Source organism: Lissotriton vulgaris, unplaced genomic scaffold (assembly GCF_964263255.1).
Source record: "Lissotriton vulgaris unplaced genomic scaffold, aLisVul1.2 SCAFFOLD_581, whole genome shotgun sequence".
NCBI lineage: Eukaryota > Metazoa > Chordata > Amphibia > Caudata > Salamandridae > Lissotriton > Lissotriton vulgaris.
The window spans coordinates 781,080-808,936 of record NW_028255144.1 but is presented as its reverse complement, the minus strand read 5'-3'; the positions used below and the strand labels follow the sequence as shown (position 1 = coordinate 808,936).

At 40.8% G+C, this 27,857-nt stretch overlaps 1 protein-coding gene across 1 annotated transcript in view; it reads right to left on the bottom strand.

The window, feature by feature from the left end:
• Positions 1-27,857, bottom strand: part of LOC147659215 (centrosomal protein of 135 kDa-like) — a 548,924-nt gene that overhangs the window by 37,094 nt on the left and 483,973 nt on the right. Inside the window, exons 18-19 of the mRNA XM_086951883.1 lie at positions 17,371-17,481; positions 4,919-5,077 (exon numbers count right to left, since the gene is read on the bottom strand). Of these exons, the coding sequence (XP_086808009.1) occupies positions 4,919-5,077; positions 17,371-17,481 (270 nt within the window). The remainder of the gene's footprint in view (positions 1-4,918; positions 5,078-17,370; positions 17,482-27,857) is intronic.

The window sequence follows — 27,857 nt, the reverse complement described above, 5'->3', positions numbered from 1 at the left end:
TATCCTTTCACTGAAAGATGATGATGAGTAAGCCCATTCAGGGCGCAATAATTGTCACTGATAGGATACCCCGAGGCACGTTCTATGATTGAAAATTGAGTCCAATGTACTCTGATGAAAGAGTCCGTTGGAAAGCCCATTCAGGGCTGAATACATGATGTCTCATTGCTAGGCAATAGAAATGAAAAAATAGTTAGTAAATGTAAAATGCGGAAAATACCAAGATATGGGTGAATATTAGGTAAATTGATATGAATTGAATATACCGCATAGCGATCACTAAAGTGCCTATACAATGAGGTAATGCTAGAATTGAAATGAGAGTTAAAAAAGCCGATCTTGAACACTCCAAGATGGCGGTCAAAGTGAATGAACTTATGTGCCTCTTTTATGTTTACTTTTAACATGTGATGCTTTGATTGAAACTTTATTTAAATGTAAAAAATGTCTCTGTTAGCCAGCACTGACGAAGGCGGCAACGCCGAAACGCGTTTGTTTGTTGACTGAAGTGTATGCGCTGAAAATAAACTAAGCGCAGAGACCGATAAATCCGGCTGGAGTGTCCTTAATTGCGGAACAGTTCACGGATTGAACTGTGGGTTGGAGAGATGTTACGCACTCCACCGTGCGTTAAGGAGGCACCCGGGGTAAAGTGGAGCGGCAGAAGGTGGATGTGAGTTGTGAATTTAAATACTGCCAGCCCCACCAGGACGAAGCGACGTGCCAGAAGAACGCCGCTCACATTTGTGGAATAAACAACGGAGAAAAAACTGAGTCTTACCGACAACGCGCGGATCGAGCTCGAGGAGGTTTCCGAGGGTCGATGAAACGCGGAGCTGGTGAGTGAAAACAACTCCATTATTGTGACCCTGGTTGACCCCGTATCAGTAGTTTAGCCAAAAAGTTCGTAACCATAGTGGGTTCCACCAAGACATGTTAATTGATATATATAATCACTCTTTCCTACTCTTGGTTTTGCTTTTTTTCCTCGGTAATTTTCGCTCCTGCAGTCGCCTTAAGTGAACAGGGAAGTCCTGTACATGGCCCCTCCACCGACGACTCCCTCCTCCGTGTGCCGATAACAGGACACTGCAACTTGAACAATTAATATGTCTTGGCGGAACCCACTATGGTTACGAACTTTTTGGCTAAACTACTGATCCCAAAATGCTGTGCAAGGGATTTGTACTACAAAGTACCCTCCGTGTTTTTTACTAAAAGACGACGGAAATTGCCATTCACATCCGCCCTGCCATGATCCCCTGATGAAAGTGCAGGAAGCACTGAAACGCGTTGGGACAAGTGATTGGATTTCATATATATATATAAATATATATATATATATATATATATATATATATATATATATATATCTGGAAACCCTCAAACCACTTCCTGAATTCTCCCAGCGGCAGTCAGGCGAGGAAAGAGACGCAGACCTCTGGAGTTTTTCAAGTGGGCAGTATTTTATTGCAGTGACCCAAACACAACGCGTTTCAAGCTCGTAAGCCCTTGATCACGATATATATATTATTCCAAGTCTTTCCTTGCAGAAAGGAGTCGAGGCGCACACACTACAGGAAGGGAAACATCCTTTTATTTCACCAGTTAAAACACTCCGTTTTCCTGTTCCTAATGCATTTCAGCCTACATCGGCCTTCTTCGGAGGGAGGAGGGAGGGAGGGTTTTCTCACAGTCATTCGCCTTTGAAAACGCACGCATGCTCTTCTTGGTGCTTTCAATAATTACCCTCAGGTGGGTGCTTGATTTATACTTGCCTGAGGAGCATGCCGGTCTTTGTAGTGCGTTTGCTGGCTGGTAGTTCAAAAATCACGGTGATTCCTGTGTCCCTTTGTGAACTATTTTCGAGTTTACATGGGGCCCATTCCAAGGTCAGGTCCCTGGTGGCTGCCGCTGCCCCGCTTTGGCCTGCACCGTTTTCTCAAGATGGTCCTGTGTGTGGGCAGAACCGGCGCACTTTGCTGGGGGTGCGTTTCCTCTCGGCCAGGACCCAGGCCGTGTAAAATTATTCCAAGTCTTTCCTTGCAGAAAGGAGTCGAGGCGCACACACTACAGGAAGGGAAACATCCTTTTATTTCACCAGTTAAAACACTCCGTTTTCCTGTTCCTAATGCATTTCAGCCTACATCGGCCTTCTTCGGAGGGAGGAGGGAGGGAGGGTTTTCTCACAGTCATTCGCCTTTTTATATATAATCACTCTTTCCTACTCTTGGTTTTGCTTTTTTTCCTCTGTAATTTTCGCTCCTGCAGTCGCCTTAAGTGAACAGGGAAGTCCTGTACATGGCCCCTCCACCGACGACTCCCTCCTCCGTGTGCCGATAACAGGACACTGCAACTTGAACAATTAATATGTCTTGGCGGAACCCACTATGGTTACGAACTTTTTGGCTAAACTACTGATCCCAAAATGCTGTGCAAGGGATTTGTACTACAAAGTACCCTCCGTGTTTTTTACTAAAAGACGACGGAAATTGCCATTCACATCCGCCCTGCCATGATCCCCTGATGAAAGTGCAGGAAGCACTGAAACGCGTTGGGACAAGTGATTGGATTTCATATATATATATATATATATATATATATATATATATATATATATATATATATATATATATATATATATATATATATATATATATATATATATATATATATATATATATATATATATATATATATATATATATACACAGCGTAATCCTCATAAACTCAGCTTCTCGGCGAAATGAAGACACGGACCCTAGGCTGTAGTAAGGTAGATTTTATTCAACCTCTCAGGGGACGCGTTTCGAGCAACTAGTGCTCTTGATCACATATATATATATATAGAGCACTTCATTGTCCATGTTCCTGAACCCATTTCAAAACAATGTCTGTTTTATCCAGATTTTGGATGTGTCTACGTGTTGCGTTGAAACAAATTCAAATGTAGTCTACCCTCGCCAGACTGTAAGATTATAGAACATAATGATTAGGTATTGCATTTCAACATCTTGCTTTTGCAATCTTATCATATGGCATGCCTTGCTTGTGCATGACTCCACTTAAGACAGCATGGGAAGTTCTCTGGTTCTTTCACCACTTGGTAAATCAATGCATGTGGTCCTTCACTCTTTCCTACTCTTGGTATTCCATCGTTCCGTTGACACTCAAGACAAATTAAATAATGGCGATACACTATTGCCAGCAATGTAGTTAGTTCATTTCTTCCTTTCTTTCTTTCTCACTGGTCCTTCCTTCTTTCTACGCTTGGGATTTTTTCTTTTTTTTACAGCTCATATATGTGGTGACATTTGGTCTTGGCCTACCCTAATTTACTCCCTTTCTATTTATGAAGTAATTTTAAACTTTTTACAATAAAATAAAATACATTTTTATATTCTCAGATTTTTTTCTTCTTCTTCTCCACTTGCACACTCCAACTGGTGCCTCCTCTGGGGTTCCTTGATCCTTTTCCACTTAGTACTTATTGCATTTCTCTTTCTTTACAGCCTTGAGAAAGCCCTGGCACAACCTGCCACATAGGGCGAAACATTTGTCAGCTGTCTCCTTTCTCTAGACACCTCTAATCAAATAAATTATAAAGAGTGAAATGGATCAACAAAGCGGTGAATAAAAATAAAATAACCACTTTCACTCAAATACATCTGGACTACTTTGCTATGTCACAACAAGGAATTATCCTGTTTGTTAAAATAGGTTGCTCGGAAGGGAGGAACATATGCTCACATCCTTAACCCCGTTAGTGGGAGGAGAGACTGGATTTTGGTTGTTGGTGTGACAGTTGGAAGTAAAGGTGGGTTTGTGGTAAGTGATGTGGGAGGATATGGGTAAAGATGACTGGGGAGGAATTATGCATGTGATGGTTTGAAGCTGTAAATGGGAAGAACAAGTGGATCGTAAAGGCACGATTGTGGTCACAAGTTGTGGTATAAAATCAACATATTTGCGCAAGGGGACTGTAAATTAGTGAGTGCACAACCTTTGCCAAATTATACAGGAATGAGGAAAGCATGAAGAGAGCATTCCATTACCCATTAATTCATGATGCAGACACTGCGTGTGTGCAATTTGCACCCATAATTTCCTTCATAACCCGCTGGGCAAAAACAGGATTTTGTACCCAAAACAGGATTTTCAGGTCTACTGTGATCGGGCATAAGTGGATGAAGCACTTAAGGAGATTGTATGACTGGTATAATGTTGATAGCATACAATGGGAAATGTAGTAGATGGGATTTATTTTGTCATTTGAGTGCTCTATAGATGCCATTGCCATTTTTGGGAGACATTTTAATGATTTGGAGGGACTGGATCCTCCTTCAGGGGTGTGATTCCGATAAACAAGAGACTTGAGTACCTCTTTCACCGAATGGCATAATTTCCGTAAGAATGTACCACACACTGATTTCCAGCACTAGAAATTGATGGTTGGGGGATTCAGCCTAATGAAACATAAACACACAGAGTCTGATTACGAGTCAAGGTGCTATTTATCGCACCTCATAAATAATGATACCTCGGGCTACGTTATTTACCATGTGCGATAAATTGTGCGTTTTACATGTTTTCTAGAATTAACATGCAGCCGATTTTGGTATTTAACACCCAAAATCCACATTGTATGGTAAATACCATACACCTTTCCCCTGTTCAATTTTGGCAGCTTTGATCTTGCGAAATGTAGCGAAGGTTGAGGTATTTAACGCATCCGATAATTATCGATTGGATGCCTTAAATACCTCCCAGCTCGTTTTTGCAACCCGCGTACAAGCAGGGGTTACACACGTATTGGAATACAGTACACTGACCCTTTTGTAATCAGGCTCTAAGAATATTTTTTATGACATAGCATCCCTGAAAACAACTGCCCAACAAGATTGTTGTATTCACTCACCGATCCAGTGATAATCTCTCTGGAGATCTTGTGCGACACTCTTGTAAACGGTGGCTACGATCGGGTGAGCGGCTGGACGGGCTCAGGGATTTATTTAATGAGCTTGACTGGAATGAAACAGAATGATTCTGGCGCCGGAGTTCTTTCACTGCACGCTCCCTGAAACAAAACGGATTTTAACTTAAAAAAAAACAATTTAACAAAACTAATCAGTAACAAAGCTATTCTCAGAAACTTGGCCCATTGATTCTACAACACCAGCCATTTTGCATAGCCTTTCAATGGCTACAATATCCTCCTCAAGAATCGAGAAACTGGTCATGAAAAAAGAATAGCACTTAGTAACCAATATCACATGATCTGCAATGAATTGAGAACAATCAATCAATCTGTGCAAGATCATAGGTCAATGTTGTCCTAAAATAATTTTAACACATATAGTTATGTTTTAACTTTATAATTATTGGTTAATGTATTTTTATGCAGTATATATTCTGATGTAATGTTGTAAGTGCTTTTATGGTTATTATACTTCTGAATAAAGTTATTTATTGATTGATTAAATTGCGAACAGACACTATAAATCCTTCAAACACCTGCTCATAAAAATAGTAACATGCCTTCTTCCTTCATTAATCTGCACTATCATACACCCTGCTTCTAAAAATAATTGATCATTTTCCAGCTGATCTCTCGAATATGGCACAATTTGTGATATTCACTTCGAGCTATTCCTTTATCTTTGGAGACTATAACATCAGGGCTGATGATTCCAGAATGCTTTGGCACAAAGAATTGTGGAACCTTGAATAACCTGAATTCTTTCCGAGTCAATATTCCCACACATAATGCAGCCCCCCAATGTTGACCTGCTGTTTTCACACAAGAATAATTCTCCTTATGCTCTTCTTGTTTTCTGGTTAGCAAACTTTAAAAACATAACTAGCAGGAAAAATAATTTAGGCTTTAAAGGAAGGCATGAAAATGTGGCTGGTTAACAAGCAGTTAACGCAGACTCAGTAGCGCACAACTGGATAAAATCTATTGATCAAACCTTTTAAACCTTTTCTTTACAAAAACATATTTTTAATCATATGTTTTACTCATCAGTTGGACTTGTTTCAGCACAACATTTTGTATTTATACATAAACACTTTTTAAATCAAAATCATACAACTTTATACAAAAAATACATTGAATTTTCTTGTATGCATCATAATTCGCCCGCCCAATGCATTTCGGGACAAATGTAGAGTCCCTTCGTCAGGGGCAATGCTGCAAAATAACATAAACAGGCACATCAGTCTCTATGTAGTACATGGTTCACTACAGTTTAAATAATGCCACCACCAAAGAGAAAAAAACACCCATAGTGTAGTTACCAGCAAGCATCCAAAACCAAAAAAGAAACATTACCAACTACTCACATTTGTATACTAATGAATATGCTTATTGCGAGTTTCAATCTGCCTCGATCCAAGTAGACTATGAAAAAGCAAAATGGACAGAATCAGCCTGCCTCCTCTGGATACGTGCGTGAAAAATCTAACTGCCATGCAATCAATCAATATGCGGAAGCATACCTGTTTTTACTTTCAAAATCCTGCGTTCTGAAAACCCTTTTCCTCTTAATGCATTACCAGGAATTCGATATCCCTCTGTAGAAAAAATAGAGTGCCTTAATGCACGATGCGATTCCAAGAATTAAACTACAAAAGGTTCTGAAACCTTGCTCTGTAAGGAAATCCTTACCGAATCAAACTGCACCCTAAACTCGTCAAACAATCTCCGCGTACACCTTCCGACGTCCGGTTTCTCCCGCGTTTGCGTTAAGCTGAGTCGAATCTAGGTTAAACTACTGTAACCTTCCTTCCTATTGGTTACAACTACGTTCTTAACAACCAATCAGATACGGGATGTCGTGGCAATACGTCGTCCGTAACTATGGTAACGACGCTCTGCTGATAAATAATATCGCCACCTATTCTGTTTACCTAGTCAAAAACCGGGCAAAAAACGGAATGATGTTTTACCGTTTCCTTGAATATTAACAGTCCGTGTAATACATAAAAGCCCTCACTAAAAGGATTCTCCAGTATACGTATTATGCTACACGAGGCCACATGTATGGGTTTCAACCTGTAGATGTTTCAAGCTACAACAGAAACTTTATTGAACGCTATAAGCACACCGATGTGACTACATTCAATAGGAATAACGCGACTAACCAATTACTACAGCAAAAATACGTGAGACTAAGTAAAGAGAGAAAAAACTAAAAAGAGAAAAAATAAAAATATAGAAAAAGGAGTTAAAAGGAATCAAATATACATGTACAATATGCATAAAAAACACAGTAATCAAATGAAAAACATGAAAAAATCGAGTCAAATTAAACAATATGTCATAAATCTAAAAACATCAGAATTAATGCAACAAGGTGAAGATTACACTAGAACACTTGTTTACAAAAAGCTGCTTAACTCTATCCGGTCATTTAATCCCCCAGGGGTCAATGTCCCCAACATTTTTATCCAAAAAGATTCTCTTTGTAACAATTTCTTATTCCTGTCACAACCCTCTGTGATTGCTACTGTCTCTAGAATGGTGAATCTAAGTTGGGCAATAGTGTGTTGTTTCTCAAGCCAGTGTGTAGCTAAGGATGATGTCATGGATTTATTTCGTATTCTGCTTTTGTGCTCTGAGATACGAATTTTCAATTTCCGCTCAGTTTTACCCACATATAAAAGGCCGCAAGGACATTTAATAGTGTATATAACCTGATTAGTGTTACAATCTCCTACAAATTTCAATTTGATATTTCTTCCAGATTGAGGATGCGTAATCACATTACCAACCATCACATTGTTGCAATGCACACAATTTGTGCATTTCCTCATTCCTTTATATTCCTTACTTTTTGTGGACTCCGAATACTTTAGCAATTCTTTTAGGTTTTTGGACCTTGTGTAAGCAAACAAGGGTTTGTCCCTAAAGCTATTGTGGAAGTCATTTTCTTGCTGAAGGAGTTCCCATCTTTTTTGTATGATATTTTTCAGTTTTGGTGAGTTGACAGAGTATTTTGAGACAAACACATTCCGTTTTTGTTCAATAGAAATTCGAGCAAGAACATGTTTTTGCACACAAAGAATGGACGGAACATCTGGAATTTTTTTGTCGTTTCATAGACGACATATTTTTAATATGGTCTGGAACAGAAGCACAACTACATCATAACATCACACTACTAAACTCAAGGAATCCACGTATTCAGGTAACACACACTGTCAGCAGATCAAAGATAGCATACCTGGATGTGATGGTAGAACTCGAAGGAGAAAGGATTAGCACTTCCCTGTATCGTAAACCAACTGACAAGAACAGTATGTTGCTCTATCACAGCTTTCATCCTCCGAATCTATTGAAGAATTTACCATATTCCCAATTCTTGAGGATCAGGAGAATAGTCACAGGACAAGATGAATGCCTGAAGTACATCAATGAATACAAGGAAAACTACATAAAAAGAGGCTATCCGATGGATATACTGGACACAGCGCAAAATAAAGCCATTGAGAAAAATCGTAATGACTTATTAGTACAAAAACAAAAAGAAGAACAAAAACGGAATGTGTTTGTCTCAAAATACTCTGTCAACTCACCAAAACTGAAAAATATCATACAAAAAAGATGGGAACTCCTTCAGCAAGAAAATGACTTCCACAATAGCTTTAGGGACAAACCCTTGTTTGCTTACACAAGGTCCAAAAACCTAAAAGAATTGCTAAAGTATTCGGAGTCCACAAAAAGTAAGGAATATAAAGGAATGAGGAAATGCACAAATTGTGTGCATTGCAACAATGTGATGGTTGGTAATGTGATTACGCATCCTCAATCTGGAAGAAATATCAAATTGAAATTTGTAGGAGATTGTAACACTAATCAGGTTATATACACTATTAAATGTCCTTGCGGCCTTTTATATGTGGGTAAAACTGAGCGGAAATTGAAAATTCGTATCTCAGAGCACAAAAGCAGAATACGAAATAAATCCATGACATCATCCTTAGCTACACACTGGCTTGAGAAACAACACACTATTGCCCAACTTAGATTCACCATTCTAGAGACAGTAGCAATCACAGAGGGTTGTGACAGGAATAAGAAATTGTTACAAAGAGAATCTTTTTGGATAAAAATGTTGGGGACATTGACCCCTGGGGGATTAAATGACCGGATAGAGTTAAGCAGCTTTTTGTAAACAAGTGTTCTAGTGTAATCTTCACCTTGTTGCATTAATTCTGGTGTTTTTAGATTTATGACATATTGTTTAATTTGACTCGATTTTTTCATGTTTTTCATTTGATTACTGTGTTTTTTATGCATATTGTACATGTATATTTGATTCCTTTTAACTCCTTTTTCTATATTTTTATTTTTTCTCTTTTTAGTTTTTTCTCTCTTTACTTAGTCTCACGTATTTTTGCTGTAGTAATTGGTTAGTCGCGTTATTCCTATTGAATGTAGTAACATCGGTGTGCTTATAGCGTTCAATAAAGTTTCTGTTGTAGCTTGAAACATCTACAGGTTGAAACCCATACATGTGGCCTCGTGTAGCATAATACGTATACTGGAGAATCCTTTTAGTGAGGGCTTTTATGTATTACACGGACTGTTAATATTCAAGGAAACGGTAAAACATCATTCTGTTTTTTGCCCGGTTTTTGACTAGGTAAACAGAATAGGTGGCGATATTATTTATCAGCAGAGCGTCGTTACCATAGTTACGGACGACGTATTGCCACGACATCCCGTATCTGATTGGTTGTTAAGAACGTAGTTGTAACCAATAGGAAGGAAGGTTACAGTAGTTTAACCTAGATTCGACTCAGCTTAACGCAAACGCGGGAGAAACCGGACGTCGGAAGGTGTACGCGGAGATTGTTTGACGAGTTTAGGGTACAGTTTGATTCGGTAAGGATTTCCTTACAGAGCAAGGTTTCAGAACCTTTTGTAGTTTAATTCTTGGAATCGCATCGTGCATTAAGGCACTCTATTTTTTCTACAGAGGGATATCGAATTCCTGGTAATGCATTAAGAGGAAAAGGGTTTTCAGAACGCAGGATTTTGAAAGTAAAAACAGGTATGCTTCCGCATATTGATTGATTGCATGGCAGTTAGATTTTTCACGCACGTATCCAGAGGAGGCAGGCTGATTCTGTCCATTTTGCTTTTTCATAGTCTACTTGGATCGAGGCAGATTGAAACTCGCAATAAGCATATTCATTAGTATACAAATGTGAGTAGTTGGTAATGTTTCTTTTTTGGTTTTGGATGCTTGCTGGTAACTACACTATGGGTGTTTTTTTCTCTTTGGTGGTGGCATTATTTAAACTGTAGTGAACCATGTACTACATAGAGACTGATGTGCCTGTTTATGTTATTTTGCAGCATTGCCCCTGACGAAGGGACTCTACATTTGTCCCGAAATGCATTGGGCGGGCGAATTATGATGCATACAAGAAAATTCAATGTATTTTTTGTATAAAGTTGTATGATTTTGATTTAAAAAGTGTTTATGTATAAATACAAAATGTTGTGCTGAAACAAGTCCAACTGATGAGTAAAACATATGATTAAAAATATGTTTTTGTAAAGAAAAGGTTTAAAAGGTTTGATCAATAGATTTTATCCAGTTGTGCGCTACTGAGTCTGCGTTAACTGCTTGTTAACCAGCCACATTTTCATGCTACATTGTAGAGTGTTAGGGTACACTCATTCAGTCGCTGCACACAGATCACAATATCAGGTTTAGACTTGGTAGAACTTTGAACTACACAGGAGTGCTCGGCGCACAATTGTTCATTTTTTAAAGGAAGGCAGCCTACCTGACTCAGATGACCCCTCTTGCACACTGGAGCATATGTTAGTAACCATCACTGCTGCTCTTGGAGAAGTATCAAATGAAAGTGAACCACCCCAAGGTTCAATGTAACAAAAATATTTTGATAGCGCTCCAATTTTTAAAAAGAAAAAAAATGAAATTAAAACAAAAAGGAATAGTTCTTGAGAGATGTTGGGAAGCACAACTTCTTCATACTGAAAACGCACCTTGCTGCATGAACAAATCCCACTTCTCAAAGCTGCCATTTCAAAGCAGAAGGACTTAAGCCAGTAAGTCATTTAAAGAACCATTCCAGGTCTACCCAAAAAAAAGCCACAGCTTTCACTAGCACAACCCTAGTGTTCCCATCTCAAGACTTTTGCAACAATCTAATGTTCATCTTCAGTGATGAGTTATCAACTCGGAAGCACATGCCGTTAGACCTCAGCTGACCCGCCAGACATTTTTAATTCTATTGCCAAAGAAACCACCAACATGACCAACAAAAGGAGAGTCAATGCCTGTAGGAGAGTAGGGTTTGCTATCCTATAGTCACCCCAATTTTTGCTTTTTGCTTCACTGGTTTTCGACTTAATGAGGCTGTGGGCCTGCTAATCAGACCCCCAGCCTGCTGCTCTCTCTCTAAATTCACATACATGTACTATAGGTACATAACCCAATTGGAACTGGACTCCTTGTCAGCCCCTGTACCCTGCACTATAGGTGCTCAGGGCATAGGTGCCACCAAGGCCTACCAGGGGCTGCAGCATAGCTTTTGCCACCCCTGCATGGTTCTTAAATTGACACAACTGGCTGATCACTCAGCTGGGGCAAGTTGGTGTAATCACGCCTTGCTTAGATATAGTATACCTATATCTAAACGTATATCTGGACACATATAAACCTGTGAGCCACTCCTATGGAAGGCCTTATCAATCCTGGAGGCAGAGTGCGTGGTTTAATGTGAGATGGTGCTCTAGCATGAGCTGAGCCTGTCTGCAGCTGTCGGGAACAACTCCCGGGATAATGCCATACCATATACTATTAAGTGCATTATAATCCTCGCAGTTATATAGCAACTTTGGTTTGGCTTTATCAAAACATGTTGTGTAAGGTGTCATACGATTTGGAATACTATCCCCTCGACAGTCCCACGAGACGCTGACCGTGCAGCCCATGAGTGACCCTCGAAGCTGTACATCGGGGTTTGAGAAGCCCCAGCTCTGAGCCACTTTTGCACCGAAGCTCACCCCTCCACACTCACTGAGTGCTGCGTGGGGCCCTTCTGCTTCTTTTGGCTCAACGCGTTGGCCCGGTCACTTGCCCGCTGGCCTGTGGCCCCTGTGCCGACGAAACTTGAAATCCGACTTGTGATTCTGGTTGCTCCAGACTTGCACCCGCTCCTCTGAAAAGGAGCACCCGCTCTGACCCTCCTGGTCCGAGTGAGAAGCAATCTTCCAGTCCTGCGTGGATTGCTCTTGCCAAGTGTTGTTTGCTCCGATCTTGAAGCCGACAGCGCCGACGGTGAGAGCCTTCGTGGGACAGCTCGTGACCCGCTCCTGGACGTCGCAGATGCCCTAAAGCCCATGTGGCAGCGGAGAGAAGCTCCTCAACAACCACCTGATTGCGCCCGACATTGCCTGGTTCAATCCTGGTTCCACCCTGGTCACTGCTGAGTGACCCAGACCCTGTCCCCTCTGCTTTCAGGTACTCTACAACTCTGATCCACCCTTGGATCACACCGGACACTTCTCCTTCACATCGCCTGCAGCATCTTCAGCTTCAAGCACCAACAACCTGCGTGACGAAACCGACTCAACTTCGACCCTATGCACCCGCTTCCTGTGGGTGAGGTAACTCAACAACGCCGGTGTTCCCACACTGGTACACACCTCTAGTGTATGTGTCTTGAATTTCGTCCTTCTAGGTTAAGCGGAAGTCTCCTTAAACAGTAACTCTATAACTTTTACGCACCATTGACTTTGCATTGGTGCATGTGTGTGCTTTAAGCACTGCACCCGAATCCCGCGGGCTTTTCCCGACTTCAGCCTTGCTAGTCCCGACTGCTCCCAGCGATTCCCTAGGCCCTAGGTCTAACCACTGTTTGATTTGTATCTCTTATACCACTTTCTTAATATATGGTTTGAGTGGCCACCCGCCCTCATCCATAATTGTGCAACTTTTATATGTTTGACTGTGCTTTTGTTTAAAGCTTGTGCCCCTTTGCTCATAAAGAGTACTGGGGATTATTTTAGTAATAAATACATATATTTTTATAATATATACTTGTGTGGTGTCCTTTCATTTGGTATTGAAGTATTGTGATTGGTAAAACAGCTCGCTTAACACGACCTCTTGAGTTTAGCCTTTAAGGCTGCTTAGTCCATGCTACCACTAGGATAGCTTGTCTAATAAGGTTGACCTACAACCAGACACCATAAGGGATTGTTTGGACTGATACAAGGTGGTTCCAGAATTGGAAACATCACATATCAGGCCAACTTCTCACAATGCCGAACCATTAGATCCTTGCAACTCAAATTTTTTTGTTGCAATTACAGCAATCCTGATTAGGTGCCTTAACACCTCTCTAATATCTTTTATTGTCACCCAAATTTCAAACATGCCATCATAACCCATAATCTTGTTACTAAACAAACCTTTCCTGTCTAACTATAGGCTGATGTCTGGTCTACTGTTGCCCAAATCCTTGAAGCCGTGTTCACTTTGAAATTCTCTATCTACATGGAATCTAACAACATTTTTTAGTATCTTTCAGTCAGGCTTTAGTACAAAGAGAAATATCAAAACCACATTATTGATCGTTTAGGAAGCATGACTCTCAGCAAGAAATGAGGGTCACAATGGTGACTTCATCCTCCTTGACCTGTTTGCTGTACTTGACATAGTGAACCAGTAAATTCTTCTATCTCACCTGGTATTCAACAAATGGAACTGCTCTCCAGTGGTTTAAATCATTAATTTGATAATGCACCCAACAATTAAAATCTGGTCCTCCCTTTTTGAATATTTGAAACGTAACTTGAATGCATTAAGGTTATTCTCTTTAGCTAACTCCTTGAATGCATTAAGGTTATTCTCTTTAGCTAACTCCTTGAATGCATTAAGGTTATTCTCTTTAGCTAGCTCTTGTCCATTGCCTATAGGGCATCCCTTACTTCTGTCCTTGTTAGCAACAACGTTATCTATTACATGCATGCTGGAAATATGCAGGTTTATATCAACAATGCCAAAAGATACCTCTGCTCCATCAGGGATTGCGGCTCCATTGTGCAACAATGGATGTGTCAATTACCTTTGCCTGAAATAGAGATAAAACAGACTCTGCTCCTCTGCTATGGAGATATTTAAATGTTTTCCTCAGTGTGGGCCATCCCCCAAATGTGTCAAGTATCAGATCTAAATCAGAGCCGAGTCCAATATTTCTATCATTCAATGTGTTCTTCCAAACCTTTCTCCAAATTTAAGAATGAAACACTCTTATCCTTGCTGTGGTTCTTTCATACTGTGATTACGGCAATTAAATGGACACAGGACTCCCTGCAAAGATGATGAGCGGATTTCAAAGGGTCTTGTTCTTTGTTGCAGTACATTTGACCACATTATACCGACCCTGACTTCCCTAGATTGAAAGCCACCAGCCAACATGTATAATTAAAAGCTATCTTCCACCAGGCACAGAATAACTCTTGAAGATATTTACCAATACCTCCTGACCAGACACCTATGATGGGCTTCCCAGCACTCTCTCCCTCTGCTGCCTCCAAGATAAAAGAGGCTGAGGTGAAGTTTCTTGACTTTTAAGGCTTCTTCCCTTTCCTGTTTTGTTTTGAGGTGGAGCTTAGAAAATTATGGAAAGACCTGAAGACCCATGCCTCCTAGCTAGCTTTATGCCTATCAGCTATATTGATTTTGCTCAGCGTTTCAACTATCTGCTGTTTCCTCCTCCGATTTGCGTCTAAAGCACTATGAAATACTATCTGGTAACCAAAAGTTTTAATTCAAATAGAAAAAATAGCAATCAATAACTTAAAAGTTGCGTTAAAGGTTATACACTGGCAATCTGTTTACTTAAGTGGTATATAATCATGTGTTGTATCCCAGAAGAGAAATCCAGATACAGTTGAGGGAAAATCTTAGTTATTTAAGAGATACAGTGAGTAACTTCGATTCTGCCAACAACGTCTCTCTTTCGATTCTAACAGCCTCATTCTGACATCAACAATCCAAACCCAACGTTCTGTCTACGTCACATAAAATATTTGAGAGCAGAACAGGAATGCATTAAAAAATAACATTACCTCTTTTTCTTCCACATGAACTAGTACAAATTCATGAATAAGTACGTAGCATGATAAAAATCCAATCATATAAGGGAAAGAAAGAAATAAGTACCAATATAAAATTAGAAACATGTTTAAAATACTAAATCATTAAAGGAACAGAAAAATGACATTAACAAATAAATGTAAAGCCATCAAAAGAAGCCAAAAAATATCTAATAACAAACTCCTAATCTGACAGAAGGATAACAGATCATCGTGCTTTTGTTGGCATTCTCCAACAACCCTTAGTCCACCAAGTTCAGAACTTTTGCCCTGATCCACCTTAACTACTCTCCAAGCATTCAGACAGAGTTTCAACACACTTTGTAAGTCACAACAGGATCTCCGTATTTACATTCAACTTTCCTGACATGACCCGGCTCTTTAATATGGATCAGAACCCCAACTTACAATGAAACTTTTTTGAGCCCCTGTTAACTTTAACAATTGCTTTAGTTCTGTCATGAGAATCATTTACATAGGCTGCCACAATCTCATCCGAACTCCCTAACAGGTACTCTACCACTCTCACCCATTTTAGCATCCAAGGCATACCTTTGAAAACACCTATTATTTATTCTTCGCAGCAACTCAAAAGAGGAGCATTTGGTAAGGGAGCGAGGAGTGGTACAATACAACCAGAACACAGAGTGTACAACACACACTATATCACATTTATTCATCATGGCTCATTAAATACATTCTGCAAAAATTATGTTCATTGGTTCAAACTTGCCCATTTGAGCAGCGTGAGCAGAAAAGGAATGTAATAAAATATAATACCATGCTATTGAAACAAAGTAGATGCTGAATAATTTTGGAGGTGCCAATTGGAAAAACACAAAGCTCTTTCTATATAGTCCTGCATTTATGGAAACAACGTTTTCCAATCAGTCATTAGGTCGAGCTTGGGCAGCACATGCGCTGTCTTTTCAAGACATGCTGTATTCACTCTGTGGGCTTACAGCATGCCCATTGCCTTTTTATTTGTCCCTTCGATTGCTGTTCAAAAGTGCTTGATTGCTAGTGGTTAATCCTGTCTCTTTGTCCCTCCTTTTTGCGTTTGGTTTCCTCCCACAGAGCACCGCCCAATTACTGTCAACATTATCCTTCTGTGTTTGTGTTGAATTAGGGACTTTTTTTTCTTTGATTACTGCTCGTTTCATTGTGTGCGCGTCTCCGGTGGTTCAGCTTCGGTGTCACTTAATCTCCTGATCCTGTTCAAATATCGAGATGAAATGACAGACGCTTCAGACGCTGTTTTAGAAATCACCTCTTTTCTCCTTACTTGGTGCTTCAGTAAGACTTGGTCACCAGACCTTCGGCAGCCCAATCTTGCAGTTATAGGCAAGGCTTGGGTGACTCCCGGCGTACTGACTCTTATTGATATAATATGAACTCAAGCAACCCAAAGGTGTTGGAGCACTTTACATGAGCACTAGTTACATTACACAATGTCAGATTAATTTTAGGGGGCATTTTAAAGAGTGTGAACATGACTGCCACACATGTACTGAAAGTGCTTTACAAAAGCGCCTGTTACATTATACAAGGTCAGGTAATATATTTTTAGGTGTGCAAAGTTTAAACGAGGCTGACGCCATCCCTGTTTATTTATTATTTCCCCTCTGACAAATGGGAGCATTTTGTTGCTATGTCCAGTGCTCCTACACTCAGGGGGCTGGGACAGATGGTGAGGCCGGGTGCTTGCTGGTAAACAAATGGTGCGAGCAGTGTTTTGAATGGGAAAACTCTGGAGAAGGAAGCCTGGTGAATAAAGGCCTGGGGGAGGAGAGATGTGACGTCCCACCCATTGGAAATTACTTCACTCTTTTTTTTCATAGGCTGCTCAATACTTTAACTTTTTATAGGGAGGCCACTGGAAACTGCAAATGTTGGTTACAATTGTAAACTACATGTACTCACACAAATATATACAGTTTATATTGTTTTCTTTTAGAAAAGAAGTACTAGCAAAGCCAATCGGTTTAGCTTTTGTATAGTGCATTCACAGACACAGCATGGAGACAGAAATCCAAGCACAATACACTTTTCAAGTTTAACAGTAACTAGGACGGCTGGCAATAACATTTTTGGTGAAAATCAATTGTAAATAGAATGCCACATAATTAATAATTAAAAATGATTTTAATCAAGTACAACATATATGTTAGGGATATTTCTATTTGATAATCAAAAATAATAATTATAAATAAACATACACTTGCCTTTCAAAGCGCTCAGTTCCTAGTTGCCTTTTGACCATGTCTAGCTCAGCCTCTTGTTGAGTAAGTTTGTTTTTCAGCTGCATCGTCTCCCGACTTTGACTTAATCTAATTAAGATAATACAAAAAATATTTTAAGTGCTTTCTGAAAAGTGTAGACAAAAGAAAACGACATCTGCATAAATCTCAAACAGTATGAGGTTTGAGTTCACATAAAGGGACTGGTAGGAGTAACTATTTCCACATAAAATATTTCACTCATTCAAAATTCACTGCTGAGATTAAATAGTATAGAACCCAAAGAGATGGAGAAAGTAAATATATGTAAATGAACAATGGATTTTGTTATGTCATCAACATAAGTACAAAACCACATTATGACCATATATTCTTGTTACCCACAAAGAAGGAAAATTACGATTAGCTATTGGTAGACTTAGTACTAGCAATTGCTCTATAAACTATACTATCTATGTACATGCTATATGGTCAACAAGAGGTGAAACTTTGAAGCTCCAAAGCCCCATCAAAATCCTCAGTTTATCCAGTTCCATCTGACTCATTCATTGAATATGAACATTCCCTGTTAAATTCTGCTTATAGTCATCATAACTGTAACTGGCCACTGACTCTGAAGGTGTTACTTTTGCTGAAATTTTCTGAGAAGCCAGGACTCATGTTGTTGCCAAAAACTGACAAGATGGCACCAGGAGCACCATGACCGCGGAGCACGCTACTTGTGGCTGAGACTTTGTTGTGCAGCGCTGTGATGGTACTGGGTTTGCATGGCACGCCCACTCTGTGTTGGAGGGTGTCAAGATGGTGAGGGGTGGAAGACGAGGTCCCAAGAGATAAACACAGAGTGGATGCGCTGCGAAAGTGAGTTCTCCCGATGAGCAGGCCAAGTGTCCCTGGTTCACTCCGCTGCGGTTTGCTGTCTTCTGGAACCTTTATAGAAATCAGAAGGAGGGTGCAAAGGGGGATCTCAGTGGTGAAGGTGGGAATACCTCTATTAATGGCTTGTGGGCCTTGGATAGACACAATCTGTAGTTCTAAGGATGACCCTAGAGGGGAGAAGGGAAGGGGGCATCCCTGTGGCACAGACAGGGGGCAAATCGTGTCACTCTGCAAGCTGAATGATATATCCTCACACTGAAAGGCCTCATATGATACACTATTCGCCTACGAACATGATCAAGGACAATGTGCACATACAAATAAGATTGTGCAACACATGACAAAGGTAACCCCCAGGAATGTGGAGCTGGGGCGCCACCACCTAGTGCTGTAGGCACAGAGCTGCCCTCTGACAAATTGTCTGGAGTCCGTTAAAGCCACCAGGGCTGCCTTAGAAAATAAACTTTTCAACATATATGAAAATGTTGGCATTGCTATTGGAAAAGGAAATATGAAAGAAAGATATCCTACATATAACTGATGAAATAGGAACCCAGAACTTTCAGGATGCTATCATAGACTGTTATGTAGATATCTCAAGGTACTATATTGACCCCATACCCTCATCGAGTAAAGTGGATGTAGGTAGAGGTTGTCTTCCGACGGTACCCAACGGCATGAAAGAACAACTGGACGCTACTCTGACTAAGGAGAAATTGGAAGAAGCTCTTGTGGGTTTGCAAGGGGTGAAATTCCCTGGTATGGATGGACTTTCGTCTGAGTTTCATAAAATGGCACAACTCCTTCTTTTGGAAAAAAATACAAAGACCTCATGTACTTTAACCCCTTTAGTGCTGCCGTCGGTCGTCGCGAGCACTACCTTGCCAGTGCTGCTCACGTCCGTTGGCCTATGTGGCCGCACCCGTTTCTTCGAACGTTTAGCACTGGTGCAGAACGTTCGAAGCAACAAGGTTAAGCAATGCAGGCCCCTTTCTATGATTAATACAGACGTAAAACTCCCCAGTAAGACCACAGCTACAAAATTGGCTAACATGGTTCTGGTATTGGTGCCTCAAGACCACATATGAACATGATTACTAATTTACGCCCATTGGCTTATGTACAAACATTTCTTTACTAACAATAAGAGGTGCTATGCAGTGATGCCCCTTGATACAGAAAAATGCACTGTGATAGGACTATATGTTCCTGGTAGAGGAGGACTTCAATTGCGGCCGTTATATTCAGAAATGGATGATGCTCCTATAATCCTACACAACTTCAAGAGTCAGAATGAGGGGGGTTATTTGTAATATTTGGATTCAGTATTGGGATAAGGCATGCCTACAAACTGTCACTAATTTTATTTGTACTGGTAGTGAAACCATTCGCACGCATTATGAGGAATGATCTCATTGACTGGGCCATCAAGAGAGATGACAACAAGCAAGTAGTGTCCTAATCTGCAGACATTTTGGTGTTCTTGAGGAATCTAGGCAGAGATGTTCAGTACATGCTTGAGTTGTTGGAGAACTCTGGTGAACGTAACTGGAATGAACTGGGCAAAATCACCTGTGTTCCTGCTTGAAATACTGGTCCGCCAGGTCGAAAGTTAATTGCCAGCGCAGAGACTGCAATGGCAATCCAGAATCCAAAAATATTAGGATATTAGATTTAGTCAGGGGATCCAATACTGCTGTGAATAACAACAGACAAATAGACAATAAAGAGCAGGCATTCAATAGCCTTTTGGGCAAAGTCCCCTTGGTAAACATTATGTAGCTTTCAAAATATCTCCATGTTTTTCAGGAGTGAGGCAGGTGCTACTGTAGCCAATTTTACAGATACTATGTTGACAGACCTAATACGGCCCGTGATTGCCCTAAAATTAAACTGAATATCCACAATGAAAGGGAATTGATGCACTTGATTTTGAGTGCTACTACCGGGCCTCAAAGCTGCAGGACCTACCTAATTGACTGGAAAAGTCCAATATTGCTGTATGTTTCATGTGTTGATACTCCGCTTTGCCAAATATTTCATGTCTATGAATGAAAAAATAGGGCCATTGGTGCCACATCTAGTTTCCCTGATGTTCCAAATCTGGAATTGGGTGACTGAGGTCAATTAAGCATTTTCTGTTCTCGAACGAACTAAACGTTAGGAGTTTTACAACATATTAGAAAATGTGAAGGGAGGCTGCATTGGTGGGGTGGATTGAGGTAGGCTGCTGAACACTAGCAGATTTTATATATATGAATATCTTCTTTTTCACTTTTGATAAGGCCAAAACTTGACTCCGCATTAGAATAAGGTAACGTAATTCATTTTTCATGGCAAGATGTCAGAAGCTTCAAGGATTAGGTACAAAGGGTTTCCAGGCAGAGCGCCTGACTCACTGTGGTTAATAGCCCTGGTAACACTGAAGCAGGAAGGGGGGGGGGTGCTGGTGTGTGCGTATGTGCTTGTATGTATATGTACAAAAGAAGATTTTACCAGTATGGGAGTGCAGCTTATGCTTATCGGGGTCCTGTGGGAAGCCTTTTGTGTGTATATATACACACGCCGAAACGCGTCATGCCTGTGAGTTCCCAATAAACTACTTGTGAAGCCCGCTGTGTCCCTTGTTTCTACTTGGATGGGAGGAGAATTTTCATATCATTAATAACTTGCTGCATGTGGCGCGCCTACAAGGGACCCTTCCATGAAGAAGTCGCAGCATACATGGGCAACTCGTGACTTTATCAATGCCAAGGTATAGGATGTCCGCGACCTGCCAACGAGCCCCTCGCTGCTGAGAATCTGCTGCCATTGGCGGTCCATGACGACATGGAGAGGTGCTGGCACTGTACTTACGCCTCCAGCCTTGGCCCCTGTGAGTCTGGATGGTTGGAAGTAGGAGACACAAGGTTGTTTTGTTCCCTGGATTTTCGTGAAGTTTTCCTCCTACAGCACATTTCAAAATCCAACATACCACATGAAGGGAGCAGTAGTCTTGTACTTGGGACTACTGAGGAGTAAGCATGACGATGCAATGTAGGTGAGCTCCCAGCCACTGTGAAAGGAGGAGCTTATAAAGGACATGCATTGGGAAACTTCCATTACAAACTGTGGCATTTGGAAAAAGACTTACCGCAGAAATGTGTCATGCCTGTGAGTTCACAATAAACGATCTGTGAAGCCCCGCTGTGTCCCTTGTTTCTACTCGGATGGGAGGAGAATTTTCATATCATTAATATAGTGCTGCCTGTGGCACGCCTACAAGGGACCTTTCCACGAAGATGTCGCTGCATACATGGGCAACTAGTGACTTTATCAATGCTGAGGTATGAGATGTCCGCGATCCGCCACACAACCCCCGCTGCTGAGAATCTGCTGACATTGGTGGCCCATGCCTACATGGAGAGGTGCTGGCACTGTACTTGCGCCTCCAGCCTTGGCGCCTGTGGGTCTGGATGGTTGGAAGTAGGGGACACAAGGTTGTTTTGTTCCCTGGATTTTCGTGAAGTTTTCCTCCTGCACCACATTTCAAAATCCAACGTACTGCATGATGGGAGCAGTAGTCTCGTACTTGGGACTACTGAGGAGTTAGCAGGACAATGCGATGCAGGTGAGCTCTCACCACTGTGAAAGAAGGAGCTTATAAAGGACATGCATTGGGAAACTTCCATTACAAACTGGCATTTGGGAAAAGGCTTGCAGCCGAAACGAGTTCCCGATAAAGGGCCTGTAAAGCCCTGTTGTGTCCCTTGTTTCTACTCGGAAGGGAGGAGAATTTTCATATCATTAATAGCGTGCTGCCTGTGTCGTGCCTACAAGGGACGCTTCCACGAAGAGGTCGCGGCATACATGGGTAACTAGGGACTTTATCAATGCCGAGGTATCGGATGTCCGCGACCCGTCACACAGCCCCCCCGCTGCTGATAATCTGCTGCCATTGGCGGTCCATGAACACATGGAGAGGTGCTGGCACTGTACTTACGCCCACAGCCTTGGCTCCTGTGGGTCTGGATGGTTGGAAGTAGGGGACACACGGTTGTTTTGTTCCCTGGATTTTCGTGAAGTTTACCTCCAGCACCGCATTTCTAAATTCAACATACTGCATGATGGGAGATGTAGCCTCATACTTGGGACAACTGAGGAGTCAGCAGGACAATGCGATGCATGTGAGCTCCCCGCCACTGAGAAAGGAAGAGCTTATAAAGGACATGCATTGGGAAACAGGGAGGAGAATTTTCATATCAATATATATATATATATTCCACCTCTATATATATTCCACCTCTCAAGTAGTAAAACCACAAGTTGACGAGACTGTGTGCTGGCCAAAGAAATTTATTTTCAGTCAGCCCTCGGTCGCGTTTCGCCTGACCAGCAGGCTTGTTCACCGAATCTTCAATTCATTACAATCGCCACTTTAACCAGTGTGCAACACGTACAATCATGTGACCAAAAACTACTTGGTGAAAGAGAGTGAAAAAAGACTCGTAGTTTTTACAAGTAAATAACACATACATTGGCGTTTGTTACAAAACTGCTGGAATCACAAGTGATTAAATATCCTTACAATTGCGTGGAAGGGCATGGAATATTAACGTTTCAAATTATCAACGTTTCACAAATATCAACTCTCATGCAGGCGCTGCGATCCTATCACTTAGTTATGTGACAGGGCATAAACCAACAAGCGCGATCGAAGCAGTGGAGAGTTTTTTCTCCACTTCAATACAACTTTATTGATGAATTATTAGCGCTAATATGCGAGTAGCGCACCTGCATGTTAGCTGGTAACCTGATCTAGCCCAAGTGGGCGGGTGCTGCCTCTACACTCCAGACGTTAGTTTTAACCATCTTTCCAGACCAGTTTATATCGCGTATTGCCCCAGTGGGCGACAGTTTGCCACTCTTTCAAACCCTTCTCCGAGTAGAATACCCATTGAAGCGGAGAAAAAACTCTCCGCTGCTTCGATCGCGCTTGTTGGTTTATGCCCTGTCACATAACTAAGTGATAGGATCACAGCGCCTGCATGAGAGTTGATAAAAAAAGAATGACAGTTTTTTTTAAATGTAGCATTTTTTTATAAATTGGAGGTAGTTCTAAAAAGAACTGCTTTTTTATTCTTTTTGTTGTTTTATATTTTTTTATTGTTTTTTTGAACATTTTTTTACTTTTTTTTGGCTTTTATGAACAATTTTTTTTTGTTGTAATTTTTATGGGGACAAACAAAAAACAGGGAATTGTAAACAGGGAATTGTAAAACAGGAAAAAATTAAGGTTTGTTTTTGCACTTGTGGTTGTCTCCAGCACGGTTAATCAATTCAATACTCTGCTCTCCATAGCAAATTGTCCTACCACAAAATTTGCAAACTATTTTGAAATCTCCAAACTGGGTTTGGATGTTTGGGACGATCTCACTTGTCTCTGGACCCGATGGAGTGGGTTGCTTACTTTGGGAGGTGCTGGGAGAAGATTGGGGAGGGTTTCTGGTCAGTTCTCTGACCTCTGCCGCAGCATAGTTGTTTGGGTGCCGGCGTTGCATGTGGCGAATCATGGTGTTGTTGCCAAAAGAATACTTTTTGGCAGGGTTCCACCTGGAAAGTACAGTGCCACAGATCAGACAAGTAACCTTTGGCGCATTAACTTTCTTGAGGGCGCTTGGGATTTTAAAAAACTCCCAGACAATGTGCTCCTTTGGCTTATAGGTGGTAGTATCTTCAGGTAGGTACCACCTCTCCTCCTCCTCCTCCTCCTCCTCCTCTTCTTCTTCTCCACCACTGTGGTATTGTGGTGGTCTTTGTGGTGGTGGTGGTGGTGGTGGTTGAGATGCTCCTGCTGCTACTGTAGCCATTTCTCAGTACAAATAGGTACAAATAGGTCTGCAAACAGGTCTTCCTCAGTCAAAGTAAAAAGTGAGAATGAGGAAAAAAGGTGGGGGCTTTCATCATTTGGAAAACAAAACTGTCCTGAACCAATGAAAAGTGTTATTTTCAGGTCACATGACCCGGGTTTTCATCATTTGGAAACTAAAACTGTCTTGAACCAATGAAAAGTGTTATTTTCAGGTCACATGACCTGACGCGCTTACGCTACGCGCCCCGGGGCGCTTACGTAGCGCGATTGTATTTGCTCAAGTGCTTCCGGGTGCGCTTACGCCGTGCGTATCACGCGGACGCGGCTACGCGATACGTCACGATGATGTTTTCGTTCGCGGCAATAGCGCTAACGGGACACTCACCGGTACGCGCACCGGTGCGCGCCGCAAGACTGCGCTTACGGGTGCGCTGACCGGTACGCGCACCGGGAGCGCTCCAGGGCAAAACAATTTAAAAAAAATAAAAAACCATGAACAATATACATAAAAAAAATAGTATTACATAAATATACAAAATAGGATTCATTATAAAAATTATTACATTTCATAGCTATAAAAATTTGCTATTAAAAAACCTTTGAAATTCACTGAAAAAAACATAGGTTTGAGGCCCTATATATAGTTAGGAATTAGCATTTAAAAAAACCTATGAAATTCACTGAAAAAACTATAGGTTACACACCAGTTATAGTTAGGAATTAGCATTTAAAAAACCTATTAAATTCACTGAAAAAACCAAAGGTTTCACACCAGTTATAGTAAGCTGGAAATTTTACTGACATAAAACCATTGAAATTACCACGTTATAGTTAGTTGGACTCACTATAACGTGCGCGCCTGCAATGCACTGCTGATGACGTCACATATTACATCACTCATGACATCACTGATGACACCATCCTTGTGACAGAGTGACAGACCTCCTTTCAGTGTAATGTAACACTTGAAACACATATGCAAAAATAGAAACTAACATTTTCAAAAAAATGGATACCCATACCAGTTACAACAACCAATTCAGTAATTCCACCATCTATATACACATCCACTCATTCACCAACAGTTCTATATAGTCACTCATACATATACTCACTCATCATATGTAGTGATACACCTATACATCCTGTTACACACCGACAGTCATCCAAAAGTTACTCAGACACATACTCACACATGCAAATCAACTATTGAACATCCATTTATTTGCATGTACAGCTATACACACACTGCCACCTTACTTCTAAGGAAACTTACACATACTTACTCTCTTAAACAATCACTTATAGAAACACATACTTATTTAAACAGGAACTCTTACAATCTCTCACTCTCACATATACTCCCTTATATACATCAATACTCACATATACTAGATTAAAACATATGTCGTTACTGATAAAAACACTAGTGAGACAGTCATTCACTCACTAACACACACATATACACACTCATCCACCCATACAGTCCTGCACATTTGCTGTCTTCAAAACACATACAAACAGTGAGTCAGTCATTGATGCATCTATGTGCTAAGTAAAACCCCCACCAAACCATACAGACACTCATACTGATACTAAAAAAAATCTAATAACCCATATACACACACATGTAGCTACTCACCAATCCATGCAGCCACTTATACACAAAGTGAAACACTGATACATATATTTAAATATTTAAACATTACTCGCTAATATATGTATTCACTAAGATACACTTAATAAGCCAGTTAACCAATCAATTTTTTTTTTAAAACATCCATTTAGAGACTTATTTAAACATTTATTCTTCCATCGACCTTTACATATACATATATAAAACATATTTATTTTTCAGAAAGACACACATTCACTGGATGGTGTCATCAGTGATGTCACGGACCATGTCATGAGTGATGTAATATGTGACGTCATCAGCAGTGCATTGCAGGGGTGCAAGTTATAGTGAGTCCAACTAACTATAACGTGGGAATTTCAATGGTTTTATGTCAGTAAAATTTCCAGCTAACTATAACTGGTGTGAAACATATGGTTTTTTCAGTGAATGTATATATATATATATATATATATATATATATATATGTATATATATATATATATATTACCTACTGGCGGTCGCCAGTAGGTATATATAGTTAGGATTTTTTTGAATAGGGATTTCTGAAAATTCTATGTTGAATAACTTTGGCGTTGATGGACGGAATTGGCTTAAATTTTCAGGAAAATGGCACATTGTGTTTCTGAGCGTCCCCTAAAAGTTTGGGGGGGTTTCGTCAAGCGGGGGCCGAGAAGAAAGGGGGGTCCCAAACGTGTTTTTAACATTGAGTTTTCCATAGGGCGGTTGGACTCACTTTTAGCCCGAACGGCTGAATGGATTTCCACCAAACTTGGCAAAATTGTAGGGACTGGTACCCCGATGTGCCTTTGCTATGTCTCAAGATATATGCTCCAGTGGTTTTTCCGAGTGCTAGACAGAGCTGTGCAAAAATCGTTACTAATGAGTAGAGAGGAGCTCCTAATCAGGAAAGCGGATAGGGAGCCGCCCAGTCAAGGCACTTCTAAACCAGACATAGTTGAGCCTGAATGCTTCAGATTAATAACAGGATTCACTAGACAGCACCAGCAAATAAGGAAAATAGTGAATAAACATTGGCCCATTGTGCTGAGGGATAATGTTATAGGCAAGAGCCTACCAAAGACTATTTCTTTGACCTACAGCAAAGCCCCCTCTCTAAGGGACCACATAGTTAAAACCAACCCGGATCCCTTTACAAGAACAGAGTGGTGGCAAAGGAATAAGGGGTTCTATAACTGTAAAATCTGTAAAGCGTGTACTCATGGTGAAAACACCAAAACTTACAGGGATGGATTCACAGGAAAGGAACATCTAATAACCCAAGTACTAACATGCAAGACAGAATACGCTATATATGTTTTGCGTTGTCCTTGTGGCTTGCAGTATGTGGGCAGCACCAGGAATGCTGTCCATAAACGCATTTTGCAACATCTGCGAGCAATTACGAATATGGACAGCACATATCCTGTTGCGCGCCATTTCAAGGACCACCACCAAAGTAACAACAGTGGTCTCAAATACTGGGTTATTGATTCTGTCATCAATACCAAAAGAGGCGGAGACAGGGAGACCAGGCTGAGAAAGCTGGAGACGAAATACATCCTCCTGCTAAATACTAAGGCGCCCCATGGGTTGAATGTGACTGAAGATCTCCACACGTGCTTGCTCTAGAAGACTCAATGCATTAGGAATGTGTGCTCTCCCCCACGTGGATAATGTCCACGGCACTCACCCGGCTGGGAGATGGCGGGGACAGATCCCGTGGGGGCTGCGAGCAGCCACAATCCTTAATAACCATCACTGAAAGAAATAATGCTGCTATGAGAATACAATGCTTGTTTAGTTATTATTATTTTTCACTGTGCACGTTTTTGGCAACCAGGTTAAGAACCATTGAATTATAATGAATTGTAAAGGTTTTTTAACATTAGGTTGTCTGTTTATTTGTACTTTTGGATTAGTTTGGTTTTTGGGTTTCAGGCCCCTTGTGGACCTGGTTTATTTGTTTTAACTCGTTCCAGCACATGAACTTTTTTAAACATAGGAATTTTGGCACTCACACAGGAAGTTTCAACACGGATTTGTATGACTTTTGTGAATGAAGACTTATCCGTTTAGAATTAGAAGCCTTAATAAAAC